Source organism: Pelecanus crispus, chromosome Z (genome assembly GCF_030463565.1).
Source record: "Pelecanus crispus isolate bPelCri1 chromosome Z, bPelCri1.pri, whole genome shotgun sequence".
NCBI lineage: Eukaryota > Metazoa > Chordata > Aves > Pelecaniformes > Pelecanidae > Pelecanus > Pelecanus crispus.
Genome location: NC_134676.1, coordinates 84,054,315 through 84,077,001, shown reverse-complemented (window position 1 = coordinate 84,077,001; position 22,687 = coordinate 84,054,315). Strand labels below are relative to the sequence as shown.

Sequence of the window (22,687 nt, the reverse complement as noted above, 5' to 3'; positions counted from 1 at the left end):
GTGCACCAACTACTGCTCTTAAATGACATTAAACTGTCCCTAATGGCTGCAAGATGAGGCTGAAAGTCTGGCACCCAAACTACATTCAAGCAAGGAAACATGTTCAAGATGATGGGTTGTGGTTTGCCCATGCTCAGAGCTGACTAGGGCTGTGAAAGTCTTTGTGAAAAGCTGAGCCCAGGCTAGCAAGTTCAGGGCAGGAGGCTGAGAGCACTCCCAGTTTCAAGCAGAGACACCTCTGCTTTCTAGTCCACATAGATCTTGACCTTTCTTGATGCTGCTGCACTTTGAACTTTCAGTGATGGGTCTAGATGGTTCTGATTAAGGCAGTTCACTAATAGTTTTGTTTTGTTTATTATTTTATTTTATTTGACTTTATTATTTCTTTTCAAACTAGGCATGATACTCAAATAGCTATCCACTAGGCATGGTACTCAAATAGCTATCCAGTGCTTCAGAAATCCAGGTAAACCAAGAAAAAGCAAAGCTGTGACCTACAGCATAAGATTTTACTGGCAAAGATGTATCAGCTAAGAGCTTGAAAAAAATCCTTCGCCACCCCAGCCAAGATAACTATGTGCTAAACCTCTAGTGCAGGTTTTGCGTAGCTATTCTAGCAGAGGAATGCTCTTGCTGGCTGAGCTCATGCCATTTGGAGAGGTGATGCATCCTCCTGCCAGAAAACCTCCTGCATCTCTATTAAGAGGATGCTGCTGACACAGACACATGGTAAAGCCAGAGCAGCAAAGGATCTTCTGCTGTGCCGGGGGTTTAGGCGTGATCACGTGCTCACAACATCTTTCACTACCCAAGTCCAAATTAACTGTGAATACAAAATGAAATACAGTTTAGCAAACTGTGTGGATTTTTCAAATACGATTTTCTTGGGGCTTGTGTACTGCAGTGGACATACCTAAGCTACCTTTAAACAACCCAGCTCAAGTATCAGATGCTCTTCAGCATTAGTTGTGCCAAATACTGCACATGCTAATTTAGGCTGTTTCCTGGCAGCATGAATTGGCCCTTGTGGAGCTCCATGTTCCTAAGACTGGACCATTTTTGAGCTCCTATATTGAGCTCAAGGCAAGCCAACGTCTCCCTGCTGCAGTCAGCAGCATAGGAACATTACTGCTTAAACTGATCAGGCTTCACTCTCTGTTCCTGGTTGAGATAGGTGGAGGTTGTTGACCCTTCAAAATTTTATTTTCATGTCAATGAGACATAAGATTTTGCCAGCTCAGATCTCCAATTTTGGGATGGCAGACTGCTGCTGTCAGGAGGGAGTACCAACTGGCTGACTCCAGGTAGACCCAGCTGCTCCAAACCTCCTTTCCTGACTATCGCTGTGGTTCTCCAGCAGCCCAAAGGCAAATATCTCAGCAACCTTCACCACTGAAATACCTTGAGATGCATGAAAAAAGGGGTTGGCTTTTCTTCACTTTGGTTGAGCTTTTGATGGGAAGAGCTTGACCGAGCCCTCTTGTCTAATGTACTTTTTTGGTCTGCAAGGAAACTATGTGCAGAATGCCAGCATTTTGTGCTCCAGACTCTGGAGGGTGCCCCTTCCACCAGTTTGTTTTGTTTTGAGCGGTTGTGGGTGAGATGTACGGGACCCATTCAAAGATTTTTACCCACACAGTACCATACCAGTTTATGTTATGTGATGGGTTTTCTATTGAACTGTTAGGCTTCGTTTGTGCTGGCCAAATCACTGGGAGGTTTGTAAGCAAGGTGAGCCAGCATCCCTACCCGGGGTCCTGTTGCACTTACTAGCACAAGCGCCTGTGTTTGGGAACTTGGTGTTCTCCACATTATTACAGGTCCTCAAAGGCTTTTCTTCTGTAAGCTCTCTGTCGTAAGACACTAGGGACAAGAGAACCTGGGGAATTGCGTTATTAAGTTTAAAGTTTTAAGAAAGCTGAAGCCTGAGGCTTTTATACTAGAGAGCCATGAGTTATGTTTGTGCTGCTCACAAAATATTACCAGCAGAGTTTTGTGTACAGAGGTTTTTTGTTGGTTTTTTTTACTGAGCTATGATGACCCCTACGCTTTTTTGATCTTCAGTTATTTGAGAATTAAATATTTTTCTAATCATGATAGATTTTAAGAACTTATACCCACCATGTAAGGTATGTGTGGAAATTTTCAGTAGAAGTTCCACAACAGAAACTGGTTTATAGTGTGAACTGTGACAAGTCCTAGACTCTAGATGCTCTAAAGCAATCTGTTCTAATATGTTCATGCATTATTATTACTGTTGCAGTGTGATTTATTGCTGTAGAAAGCTATCACAGTTGTAGATGTAACATCCAATAGATCTTTGAACAAAATATCAGAAAGTACTTGGCTATGGTCATTCTATGATGGTATCTCTGCAGATATTTTCTTTTGCTGTTTAAAAACTGGTGTGTATCAGATGCTTTGTCTACTGCAAGCAGGGATTTTATCACATGCCTGGGAATTCATTTAGGGAAAATTATTCTTGTTGCTAATTGAAAACGGGAACTAGTTTAACTTTGGATTATTTATTATTTTTGCTATGTGCTGTTCAAATGTAGTTGCTCTGTAATTCTAATCCCTAACGAATAATATTTTATGAAGACTTGAGGATCTAATTCCATTTTAAGACGTGCAAAAACCTGAGAGTATTTCAGAAATTCGGGTATTCTATCCAGCAGGCAGTGAAAGGTCTTGGGAATCCCAGATCGATGGAAATCATTGAGGACATTTGGACACGGCCTTCCAGTTCAGTTTCTTCTGAAAGGAATTCAGTTTGCACACGCCAAAACCTCTTAGAGACTCAAACCAGTGTGAGGCAACTGGAGACAATGGGGGACTTGCGTCAAAATTATATTGCTCCAAGCCAAATGCTTATTGTAGACATGCCCATTCAAGCCCAGTGCATACCATGTAAACCCCATGCCACAACTGAAATTGTGATAGAAGACGGGGAAGTAGATGAAAGATTTTTTCAAAAGTTCAAGAGAAAGTAAAATTTGGTGGCATTTTTTATTTTTTTTCCAATCCATTTTTCCTCATACCTAATTACAAGCAACTCAGAGGACTAAGTATCCCCCAAATCCGAAGTGGTAGAGGTTGGTTTGATTGTCTGAAACCATAAAGATAAGAGAGGCAGGTTTTAAATTTATTTTACCTTTCTCAGAATGTTTGTTAAATTTGTTAGAATAGGTATAAAGAGTATGGAATCAGTGCTGCAAAGAGTTAATCCCACAAGCCATTTACCTGAAGTCTACTGGGATGTTCATGTATTTTTGTGTTTGCAGGATCAGACCTTTGAGTCACCTCTTAGCATACTGATGCTTTCATTTGACAAGAGTGCTATGCTATAAAATATGTATTTTGTCAAAGATGTATTTTATCATCTATTCTAAATATATATACACAAACTAAATATATTGCATATGTAATATGTTAAGAGGCTATGTTTTATATGCATACAGATCATAAGGTATCAACCTTTTGTCATTATAAAGTTATGGTGATTGTGTAATATTAGCTTACAGAGGATTGCCATCTGACCTTACAGACAGTTTGGCAGTAGAACGCATATTAAGTTGACCAATAAATGGGTAATTAATATATATGAATTTAAGGAATGCATTTTTAGGGAATTTCAAGTTCTTGCTTATGTAAGTGATAGAGTTGAATACTTGTGCGAATAGGTAATTGATGTTTTCCCTTGCAAAGTGAAGGAACAGATTTTCAACCACTGGGATAGAGACAGCTTCCAAAAAGATGCCTGAATGCTTTCTAACTTGTTGCAGTGAACACTGGTCTACGACTTGCCATTCTAAGGGAATCAAATATGAAGTAGTGATGATATATGGTTAATAAATTACAAACCTAAACTTTACTGTGACTACAAAGAAGGAACACAAAGACAAAGGCAAAATGGAAATGCCTGAATAGAAAAGATGGTTGGGAAAGTCTAGAGGACCCAGAGTGGTGTATTGAGTGATGCAGTAATAAATGAGAACCGGTTTACCTGCCAGAGAAGTCCCAGTTTACCTACTTCTGACTATAAATAAATTGTTGGAAGAAGAAGAAGGAATGTAAGGACAGAGTGAGCAGAACCATAAGCCATCCAATGAAGGGGTGCACAGAGAGATGGCTTCCTGCAAAATGTATTCAGCTAAGAATAAAATTTGAAAGTTATCATTGAGCCTGAAATAAAGTAATTCCTAGGCTGTGAGAACTTCCTGTCTATGGAATTTACTGATGTACAGAGAGTATAAGGCATAAAATGAACTTTAGACAAAATCCTTAGGTCTTTGTTTGCAATTGTTCCTTCAGTAAAAAACAGATTATCCTGGGGGAAAAAAAAAAGTAATTTGTAGTATTGTAAATAGTCTGTGGTCTATTAAATATCTTCAGTTTTAGCACGTCATCTTTAAAAGACTGTACTGGCTGCATGGAATAAAACTAGTCCCAGGAAATGTAAATCATGCATCCCATAGCATCCTTCCCTTGGAATTTGATACAAGTCTGTAGTTGTATCGAATTTGAATGGCAGCTGCCTGCTACATTTGTGTTGAATGTTAATATATTTTACCCTAACAATTTTATTCTGCTCACTTAATTTTTAAAATTTATGTGAATTCAAAACTATTTTTAGAAAAGATAAGTATGTTTTAACTGTGAGCTATCAATCCGCTGAATCTGAAGCATTTACTGAGTTATTGAAGCTTCTGTGGCCAAAAGCACATAGGCTTCTTGTATCTTCTTGCAGGATAAATTATCATCCCTGATAAGAGGGTCTGCTGCTTGAGCGTCACCTGGATACGTTCTCCTTGGTTATTATTATCAGTTCATGCCCTGTTGTAGCAGAGAACTTGAGCTGTTATGGTAGAAGCTAAGTGTCCTGGGTTTGACATGCTCTGTTGTGACATTTCTGTGTCACTTAAAGATGGACGTGTTAGACTTCCTGTTTAAGCAAAGGTTATACCCTTGATCCTTTCTCCACTCAAGATATTGTTTTTGCCTGTTTTCTTTCCAAGTTGGCTCATAAGGGCATGGGTGCCTACCAAAACTTACTTCTTCTGGATTGGATGTAGAGAAATCTGTAACTGAAGCTCAGTTAATCCCTTTGGTCCCTCTTTGCTGCTGCATCCATGAGCCCTTGTCCTGTGCTCAGCGCTGTGGCTCAGTTATCAAAAAACTCACATTGTCAGCCTCAGTCTTTTCGCTGGTCTTTGTGAAGAGAATGCCATTCTGCAGGCATCCACACAGCTGAGCAGCAAGCACCAGCAGCATGTCGGGTATTGCATATTATTCCCCATATCCTATATGACCTAAAAAGCAAAGACTGCATGTGCCATGTGAAGTAAGAGTAGGAAAAGATGGTGATCGATGGCTGCCAACTATTCCATGTGCATACAGAAATTGAGAATAGCAAACCTGAGCTAGGTATAGAAAGGGAGAAGGGATCTACATATCTGTATTTCCTTGTGATTTGAAGAAAAACGTGATGTTCTTAATATGAACTGGGTGGCTAGTTTTCGAAACAGAAATGTGGGGCACAGTAGCTTGAGAAAAGACTGCTTTTCCAAAGCAGAGTGTACTTTTTTCCCCTTGTTGGTCATTAGCAGTACTTCTGAAGATCAGCCCTTCATGGGGGAAGTCATGCTGGAACACAATGAGCTGGTGACGATTTTAAGCTTCCCCCAGCATGTAATGATTCTGAGTAATTGGTAGGTACGTGCGCTTCAAGGACAATGACATTTTTGCTCCTTTGCCCATTTAAATCACAGCATTTTGTGCAAGATGGTGCAGCCAAATGCATGTTGGAATGCACAGTGCTAGTACAGGAATATTAGTACATATGGCATGTTTCCAAAACTTACTCAATATACAGCAGAACTAGTGTGAGCTGGGCATGTGTGGCTTACAGGTCCTGTTGGATACCATCTCTTTCAGAAAACTTTTTTTCTGGCAGGATTTCTGAGCCACTGTTAAGGCTTTTATGTGGAATGGAGGGTCCAGTCCCCTAACCACACCACATGTGGTTCTGGGTTTAGGAGAAGGCAGGGAACACAAGCTCCTGGCAACCTAGCAGGACCTGCAGCCCTTCAGCAGGAGGTCTTTCTGCAGATGCAGTCCTGTTTAGAGAAGGAGGGTGATGCTACCTTACCTGTTATGTAAAGGTAAAGCAGTTGGATCATTGTGATGGCTGGTAAGAGAAGGGACTAGCCACAGCCCTCCCAAACGCACTCTGGCTTTCCCCTGCAATCAAAGGGTCATCTCTTCAGTGATCATCTCATGCACAAAGCTGTGCCTGTTAAAGGGGACAGTAAAGCTTCAGTCTAAAAACCAGTATTTTCAGATGTTTGGCAGGTCTGAACCACATTTGGGGCCTGGTGTAATTGTAAAGAACTGGAATAGAATAGAATAGAATAGAATAGAATAGAATAGAATAGAATAGAATAGAATAGAATAGAATAGAATAGAATAGAATAGAATAGAATATTGCAGATGAGATATTCATAATGAGTCCAAGTTCTGCTGAACCAGGCTGGTCGAAGGTCTCAGTGACTCAGCCCTTTGAGAGACAAAGCATTTATGGGTGCTTGGGGTGTCCATACAGGTTTGGAGAGGGGGATTGTAGCATCAATAAAAACCTTTGTTTTCAGGCTCTACCTTCCTCTGGAGCTCAGGGGTTTCATCCCCAGTTTCGCAGAATCACTGGTGGTTCCCACAACAGCCTGAAGATAGTCCTGAGAGATTCACTGTTCTTATGTACTGTTTCATAACGGACGGAGTTTTGTCATCTTTATATTTACAGTGGAATTTAGTGCTCAGTATCAGATGTTTGGCTGAAAATGTCAGTATCGTGTTACAGCTGAAAGAAGCTCACCCTCTTACAATAGATGCTATTTTGTCCTAAATCTGTGATTTTGTCCCACACACACATACTTGTTATGTCCCATCCTCCAAAAATTCTAGATATTAAATGTGCCCCACAGGAAGGTAAATGATGAAAAAAAGGCTTTGTATGGAAAGGCTTCACATGAAGAAAGATTGCTCTTAAGGGTTTCTTCATACACCCTTGCCCAAGACATTCTAAGCTCAGCTGAATTCGTGTAATACTGACATTACCAAAGACAGAGTACCTGATTTTATCTAGAAGAGGACCTCTGGGTTGGCGTTACCTGGCAAATAGTGGTGCATATTTTTCCCTTAGAATATTAATTCAATTACACTGATTTTAAAATATACATAATGTAAACAAAAAAAAAGGCAAGACACAGTAATTCAGAATATTATACTGCAGTTATAGAGAATTGGAAGTAAGAGTGTTTGGTCAAAAAGGGTTTACATGTGTGGTGTTTTGAAGAAACTAGGAGACCGTTTGCATAAGGTATGGATAAATGCTATTTTTGTATCAAAAATCTGGATTGAGGTGTTTATTTTGAAGTTTCTGATGCAAAATATAATTCACATCCCCACTGTAAGAGTCTCTTTTAGAGCAGTGTTTTCAGAGGTGCAGCCTGTGTGCTCGTACCCAGTTACTAGAACATGAACAAAGAATGCCTGGTTTTAGAAATGTTGTGTATGTTGCCATTTATACAAAAGGAAACCGAAAAAAAAACATTAACTTCAGTGCAGCATACACAGTGATAAAGACACTAGTTGCAAAATTCTGGTTTTATAAGTATAATTCATTATACTTTCTTTGATCCAGTGTTACAAATTAGGGTCACTCGTGTCAGGAGATTAAAACCTTTTTGTCTCTCTTTGATATCAAACTTTTCTTTCGCAGTCCCTTTTATCTTGCAGAGCAGCGCTGAATTCCACAGCATCTTTGTCAGTTCGCTCATGTTATTTGCAGCAATCATTTAATTGGTTTTAGAACTAATATTATTTAGTCATACTGTCATTTGCAACAACAGAGGCTCTTTAATATCCTAAAAATGTTGAGAGGCTCCAGCATTAGCTGGGTAAGCATATGTAGAAGAGAGACCACAAAGAATTTTGGGACCATGGTGGGAATGCAAGGTAGCTAAATTGGATAGAAAAAGAAAAAAAAAACCATACAAGTCAAAGTAAGATTGTACATCAGAAAAACTACAGCAATCTACTGAAAATTAGTAGATGATAGTCATGAGTAGCTTACAGTGAACCACGGGTACCAGCTTCCCTGAAGCACAGAAATAGGAACTTGGAGAAGCTTGTAAAAGGTGTCCTCAGGGAATCTTCCATTTTTTCACTATGATACCTTTAATCCTAGAATTGTCAAGCCACATGGAAAATAATAGGACTGAATAGTTCAGTCAGTTAAAAGTTAGTATTATTTCTTTTATAAAAAATATTAGGTCTTTCTGTGTTTCTGGAGCTGTTAGGATTTGTATAAACTTTAAAATAAGCGAAGTCAAGTATTGAACTTGTATTGCTCTTCCTTTTTTAATTTAAGATCATTATCTGTGACTAAGCAGACTCTATTCAATAGAAAGAAAGAACTTAAAGCCAATATTTTTTAACAGATGATTCAACGAGAGGCAGAAGTAAAGAATAAGGTAACTGCTGTGGCGTTGACAGACTCTGTTCACAATGTGTGGCATCAAGAAGTTGGGAAAACTATTCGAGAGTGGATGCGAGAGGTGAGGCCGGGTTTTTTTAAAGAGTTGCAGTATATACATCTGTATATGGCTCTAGAAACATGTCTTTGTCTGCTGACCCCTTCCATTTCTTTAGGGTATGAAATACAGGACATTACAGGACCATGGAAAAGTGTGCCCATGCCAGCCCCTAAAATAACCAAGATTAAAGCCATTTCTGAACGTCAATGATAGCAGTCAAAACATTAAGAATCAAGTCCAGTGTTTCTTCCTGCTGCACAGCAATATAGACATATATACCAAGGCAGCCCACACACTGCCTGATATCTGGAGCAAAGTCCTGGGCACACCCAGTGCTCCTGCCTTGGTCTGGCAATGATGAAACAGCTGCTCTAAGCTCCTCGTGACTTAGTTTGGTGATTTGCACAACTGGCAAAAAATCCTTTCTCTCAGCAGTTTTATGAGATGTAATTACTTCTGAAGTGCTCTGAGGTTTTCTGATGAAAAGTTGGAGTATTTGCTACTGTACACCTACCAACAGCTAGTTGGTCCAAGATGATCTGGTGTTGGTTCATGGCCAGCAAGCACCAAGTTCCACCCTTCGATGAAGGATGATGCCATGCATTCATTATTCATTTAATACTTCAGTATGGGATTGCTGAGATTTTTAAAATCATATTTTTTAAAGTGAGACCAATTAAACTTCTGTTTATGAGTCTCTTCCTCTCCAGATCAGGCTCATGTCCATGTTTCCTACGTTCCCATTGCAGAATGCTAAAACAATAGGTGCATGTGGCAAATTTAAACTAGTCGTATCCTGGAGTTTTTGTTAACTTGACTTTTTCCCATGGATTTAGTGAAACTTTGTGTATAGACTGCCTATTCCCGACTTAACCTTACAGTTTTATAGGCCATGACTGATGGGAATAGAGAATCACCTGGGATGCAGTCTGACAACTCTGACTTAACTGTTAAAAATATAAAGAATGGTAACCCCTACAGGCTCTGTCAGAAAAATCCCCATTTTCTTTATGGGAAATCAAAACCTTGAAATATATGTTATGTAGTAAAACTGAAATTTTAAATCCTGTAATTTGAATCTGACAACTCCATTTTTCTTTAAGCATTTAGTCTGAATAAGACAAGTGCATTACGTTTAATTTCATTTGCAGAAAGTAGATCTTAAAGAATAAGTTAAATGATTAATGGCCTAAAAAGTGGATGGAGTGTCATAACTTACATTAGCATTGAAAATCTCCTATAAGAAAGAAGAATTTTACATATGTGAAGTGTGGCTGAGTGGTATTAAGACTAGCGTATCACCTGGATATCTCTTACTTTAATCAGGCTTAAGGCTACTGGTAAAATGAATAATAATTAAAATATACACCTAATCGCTGCCTGTCTGTAGGGCTAATTGCTGTCATTGAAAGAATGAATTGTTAAAAAAGTAATTCTTCATTGGAGCTATCTCTCCTGTATCATTGGTGGCCTATTTTTAGTACCTATAGAAGTCATGATTTTTGAATTTATTAGGAGCTGTGATGAATGATAAAACAAATCATCCATTTACATATCTTGACACTGCTTTCGAGAATACTTATTTCTTACAGGCAAGTGTCACATTGTATATAAAAGCTGGTTAATTGTGTGCTAATCTTCTGTATTATCTCTAGCTCTCTGATGTAGTGTTCTATCGGTAGTTAATATTAATTTTACTTATTTCAAATGAATGTAATACTTCATAAAAATTCTACTTCTTTTATAATTTCTACCATCTTACATTTGCAATTTCACATTCAGCTGTTAATTAAAATTACACATGCAAATTGTAAGATGTATAATGCTTTGCTACTTTAAACCTTAAAGCCTTTGTGAAATACTTCCATTTTAACCATTTTTTGCTAAAAAAGTTGCATTACTGGGCAGTGTGTTTGTTTTCTTTTTTTTTTTTCAACGAGTTCAATAGTTTCATTGATGTACTGTTTCTTACAAAAATCTGCCATGCTTTGTGAACTTCACTTTCTAATCTCATACAGCAACCCTTCCTTTATGTTGTTCCTGCTCTCCCTGGTCCCAGAACAGTAGGGTTGCCTTGACAAATCTATTCAAAAGCCATTCCTCGCCCTTTATTGGTGGGGACTGAAGCCTTTGAAATTCTCTCCTCACTGCAACACAGCTGACATCTTCTTCCAGACAGAATGAATTAAGGAAATACAATAAGACACTTGATCTACCAGTCAAGGATCTTTCCACAGTGAGGACGGACTCCATGGTGCACAACTAGGGCAGCAAGCATCTACAAATACACAATACATGCTTGTTTACCAGAATAGCAGTCGTCCATTTTTACCATCATGATTGATGGGATGATTTTTTAGAAATCTGTCTGAAAATTGATTGGGTCTTTCCAGAAAGTTTTGCGGGGTTTTTTTTTTACTTTTGCCCTTAATGAAGTTAATCACATTTTGAGAAAGGGAAAACTCAGATTCGTAATAAGGGAAGCCATGTAGATCTCATAGCTCAGCTGGCAATCCTATTAAAAATGTAGTTGCTTTATAATTAAACCTTCAATCCAGTAGATTTGGTGTAGTTTCAGCATATTTTATTAAAAACATATTATTTAATACTAATAATTAATTAATTACAAATAATAGTTATTATTTAATTCATAGGCTTCTCTGAACAGATAGCATTTGGAGCAAAACATTTAGAAAATTCATGGTAAATTCATCCTACTCAGAGGTTCAGGAATGAAAGGTAAATGTAAATGCTTCCTGAACATAATTCCCCAAAGACCAGTATTTGCATTTTTAAATGTTCATGCCCAATTCATCTCAGCTGTATTTCCAGTTATTTGAATATTAACCTGCTACCTTGATGGCTTTCATTCAGTTATAATACGTTGTTTTGTGATTTCACAGCCATTCTTTCCACAGCATACTCCATCAAAACACCCTGAAAAATTCTGATTTCTTAATGTTGGCAAGCAAGCAGGCTCAGTGTTTATATCAACACCTATTTAACAACTACAGAAAGGAAAAGCTTAAAATATGCAGTGGGTAATTCAGGCACTGGTTGGTCCAAGCATGTACTTTAGTCCACTGGCATTCAAAGTAGCACTTAAAGACATGCTATTTAAGCACATTACCAATCTCCTGAATTATGGTCTTACTCTTTCTACTTATTTAGAATGAAACTGCGATATTTCATTGGCAGTTTGTGTGAATAAGCTGGTGTAGTTTACCTTCCGGTCCCTGTTGCGACTGCTGTGTAAATTAGTTTGAGTATTTTGGTGTGATAATTGTCCCGATTTACAAAATCTGTGTTTATTTTTGCTCTGAGTTTTTGGATTACCCAAAAATTGCCTGCCTTCTCTTACAGAACTGCTGCAACTGGGTGTCCAGCTCCGAGCCCCTGGACACCTCAGTGGAGTCCATGCTGCCAGACTGCCCCCGCGTCTCTGCAGGTACGTCAGTTTGTTTGCAGCCAGCTAGTATACGTGTTTGTGCCCAGGAGCAGCTTGGTTACTTAAAAATGCATTTGGTTCTGAATGCGTTTTAACCCTTCTGTGGCAAGATACGGTTGAAAGCATATGGCTGCTGCTATTTTATACAGCCCACTGTTGGTTTTTTGTTTTGTGTGGGATTTAAGTTCTCTTGTCTACTTGTAGCTTACATTTTTCTAGTCTTCTTTTCTCTTTGGCTTTAAGTAATTGGTGACATCATATGTAGGAGCTTACGAAAAATAATAGCGACGATGGAAACTGGGAAATTTATCATAGATCCTTGAATAAATATCTAACTTCGTATGGGCAAGAAGGTTTTAAAGAAGTATGTTAATAAAAGGTACAGCCAGCTAAGTGAAATAGGAATTCTGAATTCTGATCAGCAAAAGTCTACTTTGCGTAGGGAATTTACAGTGTCCAAGAAACTTGATGTGGGATTTCTGGTTTTTGGAAATACTCAGCTACACTCTTTCATTAATGAATCATGAATCATAAATCATAAGGAGCACATGAAATAATACACAGAGACTTTTGTTAATGTGTAGTAATTCCAGAAAGCAGATGTAGTTGTCACTGTAACAGGAAAATCTCAAATCTCTGTAGGAAAGTAATCTAAAATACATAAAGCTGTTATTGAACTTTCATGTTTGATTATCAGATTTCCTAAAAGCCATAGGTAGCGTATTTCTGTAGAATACAAAATCAGGTTCAAAGGAAGACACAGCCTATACAATATTAATTTAAAAGCTGGAACAGTGTTTGACCTTGCTCTGTGAGACGTAGTTGTTCGTATGAGAAGTTAGAGATTCATATCTGTCTGGATTTGTGAGGTTGTTAATGAGACCTAACCTTGCAGATGAAATTTGGTTTACTGCAGGATATTTTTAAGGCTTGGAAAATTTAGTGGTACTTTGTTTGAGAGCTCACAACCAGAGACCTGTAATCACATTTCTGCTGTGGGTTGGGATCTAACCATGCAGATCATCAGCTCTGTACAGACACAGTGCAATAGCATTGACATTGCTCTTTAGTGCTTAGGGAGATGAAATATTACTAAAATTTTCATAGATTCAACATTCATTTACCAACTTTCTGCTCCTTTAGGAGAGAGTACTGCAGTTTAAAAGAAAAATATTGTTCAGTAGGCGAATTCTTTAAAAGAGGATTAACTTTCAATCTCTGATGTCTGTGTTGCTGTTGTGCAAGAGTGCATGTTGTAGAAGTCATTTTAGTCAGGTAAATAGGGGCTTGGATAGCAACCAGTCAGTATTTACAGTACACTTGCCAATACTGAAAATCCTCCATCTGAGCTTCTCTACTCTTTATTTGTATTCCTCCTGTGTAAATAATGTAAAAGGTATTCTATAAAAGAAATCCTAAGTGTTATTTAAAAAACAGACTGATGCTTTAACAGGGGTGTGAATAGGTCTTAATTTTACATTTCTGTTGAGGATGGGTTGTAGTGGGCATAACGTTTATACTCCACTTAATGAACTCCCAGCTGCACTGAAGTCTTTGGCAGAAGAATTAATTTAAATGGGGTAGGATTTCAGCCAGTAAAAATTGTAAAAGTTGGCTATTTGTGTTTCATGCATACATACAATGCCACTAGATTAAGATTACTGATGTTTTAGAAGTTCTTGTCAGAGATTTTGGACAATGATTTAAATGGAAGCTTGGTTCTTTGTAATATAATGACAGTTTAAAATAGTATAGCTTTCTGTGACTACTGCTGAATTATCAATTTGCTCATATGTTTTTTTTATATTTCTCGTATTCATGTCTTACATGGACAACTGTAAGACATTTACAGAGCAACAAGTGGATAATACCTACAGTGTGTTTATATGAGCAATGTCATAAGCCTGTATTAGGGTAATCTAATAAATTTATGAAATGCTACTAGATGTAGGAGCATTAGTATTTAATGTGAAAGATTTTATTTCACTCGTTTCCTGAGAATTGCAGTACTGAAATAGCCCACACTCAAATACTGGCAGCATTGCCCTTGATATTTCAATGAATGACAGTGAGAGCAACTGGAGCGACAAGAGATTTTTTAAAATCAGCCTTTTGCAGAAGAAAGATTCACTTCTCTTTTCTGCTTGGAACCCCATCTTTTATCTGTGTTTGCACTGAGAAGTAAGTTCAGGAATAACTGCCTCTCAGTCACATCTCATGAGCCAGCTTTTCCAAAAAGGGTCTGATATTCAGCCATTCAGCATACTGGGATTTACAGGCAACCCCAGTTTGTTTGTGAGCAGTGCCTACTTCAGATTATGTCACAGTCTCTTGCTTGCATTTCCCTTAAAAATCACTAGAGAGAAATAAATGGCCATCAAACTGGAAAAACAACTTGTATTTCCAGATAGAGTTGTTCAAGCTTTTGATTAGAGTATTAATAAGTAATTAAAATGTTTGCCATAATTCATTCATGTCTTAGTTACAAAAAGGAATGAATACACTTCAATAATTAAACATTGTGGCTGTGAGAACAAAAACAATACAGGAAAAGCAAGCCATAATAAATCCATTCTCTGTCCTTGTGGCAAGAGGTGGGGTACTGCAAAGGTCCCACCTTCATGGTCTTTTCTCCATGGCTCAAGGATTTGGTTGCATGTTAGTGTCATAGTTTAATGTCTTCCTGCGACACATTATCATCACACCAAAGGGGTTATCCTCTAAAATTTCCCATTTAACATTGTTGTCCTGTGTGGTGTATGTCATCCTAAAAAGCTTCCCATGATGTGTTGAGAGACATATCTCCCAGCTCAAACATCTTCCATCAGGCCTGGAGCTCCTGTTGAAGCTCTCTGTCCACACTACCCATCTTGTTATCCTTCCCATATTTTTCCAGCAAGAACAAGGCATTCTTCCTCATTAGAGGAGAGTCCACCACCACTCTCCCTCTGCCATTTATCTTTTACCAGGCAGGGCTGTCCAGCATCATTCCCCTCTGCTCGTTCTCTGGCTCACAGCCCTCTCTGGTTTCCAGTTTTGGAGCACTGTGCAGGTAAGGTCCTCAGCTGTGGCACTGTCACTTCATTGGCCTCGAGGAGCCCTCCAGCCTTCAGTCCATGTTAAAAAAACTATCTCCTACCTCTTCACTTTCAGCCCTCATTAAGGACCTTTGTTAGACCTGAGGTTATCTTCTGCCTCAGTCTTAATCCACCTTCCCAATGGAGTCAAACCAGAAGACCTCTCTTCTGTCTCAGAGGAGATGGATCCATTTCCTATCTACCTAAGACAAGCAAATGTAGGATGGAGAAAGGTGAAGACTTTGAAAGCAGTCCATATATTAAAGATGATCACATAAAAATGAAGTAGGGTTGGGAATCTTACTGGTTAGGAGATTGGAAGTCAAGTAGTAATTTGATACAGACAATGGGACAGACGTTTTAATGACAGGTTGTATCGTGTTACTGCTAGCCATAGTTGTAGTTCACTTCATGTCTCTGAGACCTTACAACATTCTCCTAGTTCTGGAGCAGGGAGTTCACAAGCCCTTTGGGAAGCCATCCTACTGGAGCAGCTGCTGGGTGGGAATAGCTGAAAGTGAGGATGGGAGAAAGCAGATCCATGGATCTGTGTCCTTCTCTATTGCTGTTCAGGAATTAAATTACTTTGATTTCAGGATAGTGGCCTGAACATTACCCCGGGAAAGGCACTGTGGTAAATTTTTCCAGGTAAACATGGCCCTTGTTTTCCTGAATACGAATATTTTGGAGCACCTCATGGGGAGCACCTTAGTGTTTGGATGAGATACATTCCTTAGCTCATGTGTTTCTGCCAGTGAAAGCTTTTTATTTAGGAGAGAAGATTAAACTTTGCAGTATTTTGCCAAAGTGGATATGCACCAACACTCATTTACATAATCAAATAAAAAGAAGTTATTGTAACATTAGTAAAATGAATTGCCTAACCAAATCCTTTTAAAGCCTTTCTAGTTGACCCCCAAAATCACTAGTTATTCTTTTAAGAGTTGCAGCCAATGTAGTTAAAACATTGTAAAATAAGGAAATTATAACATCAAAAGACAAACAAGATAACACAATGGAATGAAACGTTGACAGTAATCAAGAAAAGCTCTATTCACAGAAGAGCCTAGACTTGAATATATGTCTCTGTAATAAGGAAAAAGTGCAAGAATTAATTCGTGTATCTGAATAAAGTGATCTCAGGCTGGCAGAAGAAAAACAAACTCTTAATTTTGGGAGACAGATATGACCTGTGCTGGTGGTGCTCTGAGCAGTACCCTGTGTGTGTCCTCAGATAATACATCCTGGTACCGAACATCCAAGCTTGACTTTGCATGGTATATAAAATATTTAATTTCATTTAGGCAAGCCAAGCACACCTGGGTTTTTTTTTTTTTTACTTTGAATTCAGAAAAGATCATTACTGTTATTTCTAACAGGCTACTGCAGGTGTTTAGGTTTTTCACTGGTAAATAAATAGAAGGGAAAAAATGGCTTCACAGAATGGTTGAGGTGTGAAGGGACCTCTTGAGGTCACCTGGTCCAACTCCTGCTCAAGCAGGGCCACCTGGAACCAGTTGTCCAGGACTACGTCCAGCATTCCATAAGCTCCATTGCATGTCAATAAAGAAACCATGGTCATGGTAATTCGTATTCATATAAGGTTCTGGGGTTTTTATTGGTGTACTTGCCTTAACTTCCAAAAGACCCCACAGAGTCATGCTGTAACCGTGCTGTGTACTGGACAGTCATGTGGGGTTTAAGTCTGCACATGAGTGAGTATGGAGTGGAGATCGTGGTGGTTGTCCAAACTCAAGTAAGACACTCAGCTGTGCATGTGTCAGCACCAAAAGGAGGTCCTTAACATTGCACAGAGGTTCAGAAAGTCGTCAGTTTTGTGCTTTGCCTTTTCAAATCCTTTTGGTTGGGAGATGGAAGGGGGGTGGTGGCTGTTTCTAACAGAGCTTGTCCCAACAAGGAGCAGGGTTGTCATCCATTGAGCCTCTTGGTAAAAACACAGCCAAAAGCATTCCTGCATGTGTTAAACACACACTATGTACTTTAAGGCTTTGCGGTTTTTTTTTAGAGATTTTTCTGTATGCACAGAAGAGATCTGCAGTTCAAAACAAATGAAAGATGAGATTCTGCAGAGCTCACTGAAGAACAGGGAAAAGCTTGTTACCTGCTGGTTTTGAGTCCTTGGCATAGCTTGATTTAATATCAAGACAAGAATATGGTACTAAACAGTCCCCTCGAGACTGCTGCTTTGTGCTAAGTAATAGAATAGCATCAATAATCCTTCTATGGGGCTACAGTAAATTTAAGTAAAGTTATTCTGGACTGTTAGATCTGCTTAAAAGCACTGATCCAAGAAAGTGAGCGCATCACTTGCACAGCAAGCCTTTCCCTGGAAGAGCAGGCATGCATCCCGGTCCCCACACAGGCTTGCACCGACTCATCAAATAAAGCCCTTGTTGCAAAGCTTGTGTTGATACCAGGGAAACAATGAATTACCCATTAGATTATGGAGGTGGTAGTTTTTGTTGGCTTTGCCTAACAGGTGACTTCTGCCTGCTGTTTTAAGAGTTCAGTTGTGTATTTCCGTAGAAAAGCCTCATCTAGCTGCAGACGCACCCCATGCTGAGCAGATCCTGGGGTTCAAACGAGAGGATCTCCAGTGAGGTTAAATGGGCTCCGCAACACTGCAGGCTCTGTGCACAGAGGTAATTGCATGAGTGAGGCTTGTGACAGCCATAGGGAAGGACCAGCTTATTTCCCTCTGGTTTTTTTCTCAGCTTTATTTGCACCACACTAAATTGCCACTCATACACATTTATGTTTCTTGCTCATAACAAACGAGGCAGAAACGACCGTAAACGGTATGAAGCACTGAGACAATACCTGGTTCATCCCCTTAGTGGCTTTTAGCCCAGTTTACCAATGCTTCTCGTTTTTCACTCTTTAATCAATTTGGTGAAAACCATTCTGGCCTGTTTCCTGACATCAATATTTCGTGACCAGGGGTAGGTGTGTAATAGCTCCAGCAATATAATAAATACGTACAAAACCACGCACTTTTTACAATAAGGCAGATTAGGCAATTTACCCATTTTGCTGAAAATGTTATTTATGTTATTTCTGCATTCACTAGTCATTCACGGAGATTAAGATTACAGTAATCAGTGTTTACTGTAAACCTCTTTGCATTTTATGTCTTCATGTGCATGCAGTTCGGTCAATAAAAGCTTTTCACTTAGGAGAAAAGATTAAATGCCGCAGTGTTTTGTCAAGGTGGCAGGCTCCTGTGTTTAGCTGCATATTAATTTGTTTTAAGGTATTTGCAACACTGATAGCACAAATGGAGAAATGCAGGAATGTGAAGGTGAAGGTTGCTTTGTAGCCCTATGTCAGCTTCCTAACACGCTGCAAGCATTGGTCCTGCACTTCCATTTCTGCTACTCTACATTGTCCGTCGGGAACTGGAAATTATTACGGAAACTTTGAAGCATCAGCCTGTGTTAGCCACGGCTCTGGCAGCTCCTGCACTAAGTCCAACTTTAACTAATGTCTTCTTAGCATGGAAGTAAGTAGCTTTTTTCCTACTCCTGACTCTTCAAAGGCACTCTGCTTTTAGTCTCCTGCTCAGCCTCAGGTGTTGCAGGCAGCTTTTCGTTTCATGTATAATACCTAGTTGGATGTGAACTCCTATGTTGTGTTTTGAGTAGCTTAGCTTTGCAGTGCTTTGGAAAGGACAAAATCTGTAAAGACCTGTTGAACAATATTGCAAATTCTGTTCCAGAATGCCAGATCCTGAAAAGTAAATATGAAAATGTGAATTTGAAAGTGTTGCTCTAAATTACCAGCTGTTGCTGTGGTCAGACAGTTCGATTTTGTAAGAATTTTAGTTTTATAATGCATTTTTATACCTTCTTATATGACCAACTAGGTGTTCAATATACCACCAGTACTGTTATATTTTAGGACAAAACACTTGTATTCATGTACCATTCTACAAAATAGTTTCATGTATTTGAGGCAGTACTGATATTAGAGAAACTATTTCACCAAAAATTATTCTTTTACTCAAACATACCTATTTATCATTGCATTTTTTTAGAGTACAGTGAACCAGTTAGAGTGATGTATGCTTGCCTTAGAGTCCCCGAGGCTGTCTTTGATTGTGGTGATAATGAATAATGTAAATCATTACATCCAGATATTTCCTACAAAGTGTTTGACAATGGTTAGACTGCCATGACCACTGCTTCCGGTACTACTTAATGCTATCTCATTAGTTCTTTGTATATCCATATCTGTCTACATGTTGGATGAAGTCTTACTCTAACATGTGATTGCACACTCTTGAGTTCAGGGACTTTTTGTTTGGTGGTTGTGCTTCATCTTGGCCCATGCAGATACCAGCCAGAAGAGGTGACAATTAGCCAGTCCTCTGCATGGTCATGTTGAAATGCTTGTGCTGTGATTCCTTACAGCACTTAAAGGCACAACAGCAGTACAACAAATAATGAATACATTCGTGTTTTGAATAGGCAGGTGCAACTTTACTGCAAATATCCAAGTGACAGTTTGGACTGACACTTTAAAGAGACTGTGTTAAGTATAAAGTCTTTGCTAAAAAGCCAATCTAGTATTAGTTCAATCCACGCTAGTTTTGCCTGTTGAAGGGGAAAAACTAGAACAAGTGATGCTTTATATTCTAACCTCATGAAAATCCTTCAAAAGGAAGCGAGGGTGAAGGGTCTGGAGCACAGGTCCTGTGAGGAGCAGCTGAGGGAGCTGGGGTTGTTTAGCCTGGAGAAGAGGAGGCTGAGGGGAGACCTTATCGCTCTTTACAACCACCTGAAAGGAGGTTGTATCGAGGTGGGGGTCGGTCTTTTCTCCCAACTAACAAGCGACACGGCAAGAGGAAACGGCCTCAAGCTGTGCCAGGGGAGGTTTAGATTGGATATTAGGAAAAATTTCTTTATGGAAAGGGTTGTCAAGCATTGGAACAGGCTGCCCAGGGAAGTGGTTGAGTCACCACCCCTGGGGGTATTTAAAAGACATGCAGATGTGGTGCTTAGGGATGTGGTTTAGTGGTGGACTTGGCAGTGATAGGTTTACAGTTGGACTCAATGATCTTAAGGGTCTTTTCCAACAAAAATGATTCTATGATTCTATGAGTCTATGATTCTGTGAGGGTGGGATTCAAATTGACTTTTTCCTCCAGGGCATGTCAGAATACACCCTAGGAGAAACAGGTATTTTTGCACCTCCTACTGCTTTTTGTGATGGCAGCAAAAGCTTTACTCATCACCACCTTTTTACACCCAATGCCTTCCCAGCCTCTCAATGCACATAGGCAGTACTACATCAGACAGTGCACCTTGCTCCTTACTGCTTAACTAATGGGTTAAAGCCTGGTTAAAGTGTCTTCCATAGGATGGAAAAGCAGGTCACAGTCCTCTCTCATTTCATCTCCTCTGAAATACCTACAGGCTCAGGTCCAGCAATAGTGAAACTCTTTACATGGGTCTCGATAAGTTTTCATTGAGTACTTTGTGGGATTTAGCTTGAATGTTAGTCTTTGTATTCCAAGCTGCATCCACATAACTGTTAGAAATTTTTAAAAGTATTGCCTGTGTTTCATCCTCATTATCTCTATAAAGCCAGAACATCTACAGAGGTGGGATTTGGTACATCAGTGTAATTGTAAAAGCTGTATTTCTGCTAGAGCTCAGCACCTGTAAGGAGGTGCTACCTGAGAGATGTAATCCAAAATTCAATAGCAAAATTTTTATTTGTCTTGACATAACATCCAAAAGATTATTTACATTTCAGCTTGCATTTTCTGTTAGGATCTGAATTTGGACTTGGGAGAATTTTTCAAAAGGTTCACTTTCACTTGAAAACTTCCGGTTTTTCATAAATGTGTATCGTTTAATTCAGGAAAGACATTTAGATCACTTATTATCCACTTCTGTATACCGGTCTTTAACTTTTGACCAGATGTTGTTATGCTGAAATTTATAACTTGCATTTGGTTAAAGTGCATTTTCCAGAAAGTCATTCAGCCTTGGCTGGAAGGTTTCAAGAGAGGGAGAATCCATTGCTTCCTTCCCTTTTTAATTTATCAAACTATTAAGAGGAGTGGCTCATTTCTGGTTTGGTTTTGTCTGGTTCCAGGTTCCAGCCATTAGTTCTTGCTGTGCCTTTTTCTACTAAGTTAAAGAGCCATTTAGTATATTTGCTTTTTCTCCATGTGAATTAGATACTGGAATCAAGTCAACACTCAATTTTCTTTTGACAAACAGAATAGATTGAGTTCTTTAAGTCTCACTGCCAGTTAATTTCTCCAGTTTTCAAATGCTTTTATACATTTTTCTGTGGTGTCTCCAGTCGTTCAGCATCTTTTCTTTGAAACGGACCTGTGTGCATCTCACTAATGCAGTCCACAGACTTCAAATCTTCTCTACCTGATTTTCTCCATTTCATCAGCCAACAACAGTCACATTTGGCCCTTTTATCACTGTCCTGGTTTCGGCTGGGATAGAGTTAATTTTCTTCCTAGTAGCAGGCATAGTGCTGTGGTTTGGATTTAGTAGGAGAAGAATGTTGATAACACGCTGATGTTTTTAGTTGTTGCTGAGTCCTGCTTATGCTAGTCAAGGACTTTTCAGCTTCCCATGCTCTGCCAGGTGCACAAGAAACTGGGAAGGGGCACAGCCAGAATAGTTGATCCAAACTGACCAAAGGACTATTCCATACCATAGGACGTCATGCTCAGTATAGAAACTGGGGGGGTTGGCTGGGGAGCAGCGATCGCTGCTCAGGAACTGGCTGGGTATCGGTCGGTCGGTGGTGAGCAATTGCATTGTGCATCACTTGCTTTGTATATTATTGTTGTTATTATAATTATTCTATTGTTATTATTATAATTACTATTTTACCTTATTTCAATTATTAAACTGTTCTTATCTCAACCCAGGAGTGTTTCTCACTGTCACTCCTCCAATTCTCTCCCCCATCCCACTGGGGCAGGGGGAGGGAGCGAGCGAGCGGCTGCGTGGTGCTGAGCTGCTGGCTGGGGATAAACCACGACAATCACCATCAGTTTAGGAGAAGCTTGTCCAGCATCTCTGGATACCCTGCTCTTCATCTTGCTTCTAAAGTAGCATTAGGAAATGTTGCAGGTAGCTTTAAAAAAAAAAAAAAACAAAAAAAAAAAAACCAAAGAAACAGATGGAAAAAAAGGCTGCCATCCTTCTTGTTAATAATCATTCTGCCCATATTCCCATTTACACAAGCTTTACCACCAGTGAATTTATATTCATTTCCTGTGTTGTTGAATAGCCTTAGGACTCTCCGTTAGCAATATCTCTATTCAATAGTGGTTCCTCCATGACAACTACATTTGCAGATTACTTAGTCTACAAGTTCTTAGAAGTATTGAATAATACTGATTTTTAACCTGTTTTCATGAGTAAACAAGAATTCTACAGTTGTACCATTTGTCCCCTTGTGAATTTATGAAACATTGATCAATTTCTGTCTAATTTGAGGGTTTAGTTGTAATTAAGTTTCACCAAGTTTTGTGAGAATAGTTTACAGCATAGAAGAAGAAA

General features: G+C 39.1%; 1 protein-coding gene across 1 annotated transcript in view; it reads left to right on the top strand.

Moving 5' to 3' along the window:
* ARB2A (ARB2 cotranscriptional regulator A) overlaps positions 1-22,687 on the top strand; it is a 269,497-nt gene that overhangs the window by 184,674 nt on the left and 62,136 nt on the right. Inside the window, exons 9-10 of the mRNA XM_075726337.1 lie at positions 8,502-8,618; positions 11,961-12,045. Of these exons, the coding sequence (XP_075582452.1) occupies positions 8,502-8,618; positions 11,961-12,045 (202 nt within the window). The remainder of the gene's footprint in view (positions 1-8,501; positions 8,619-11,960; positions 12,046-22,687) is intronic.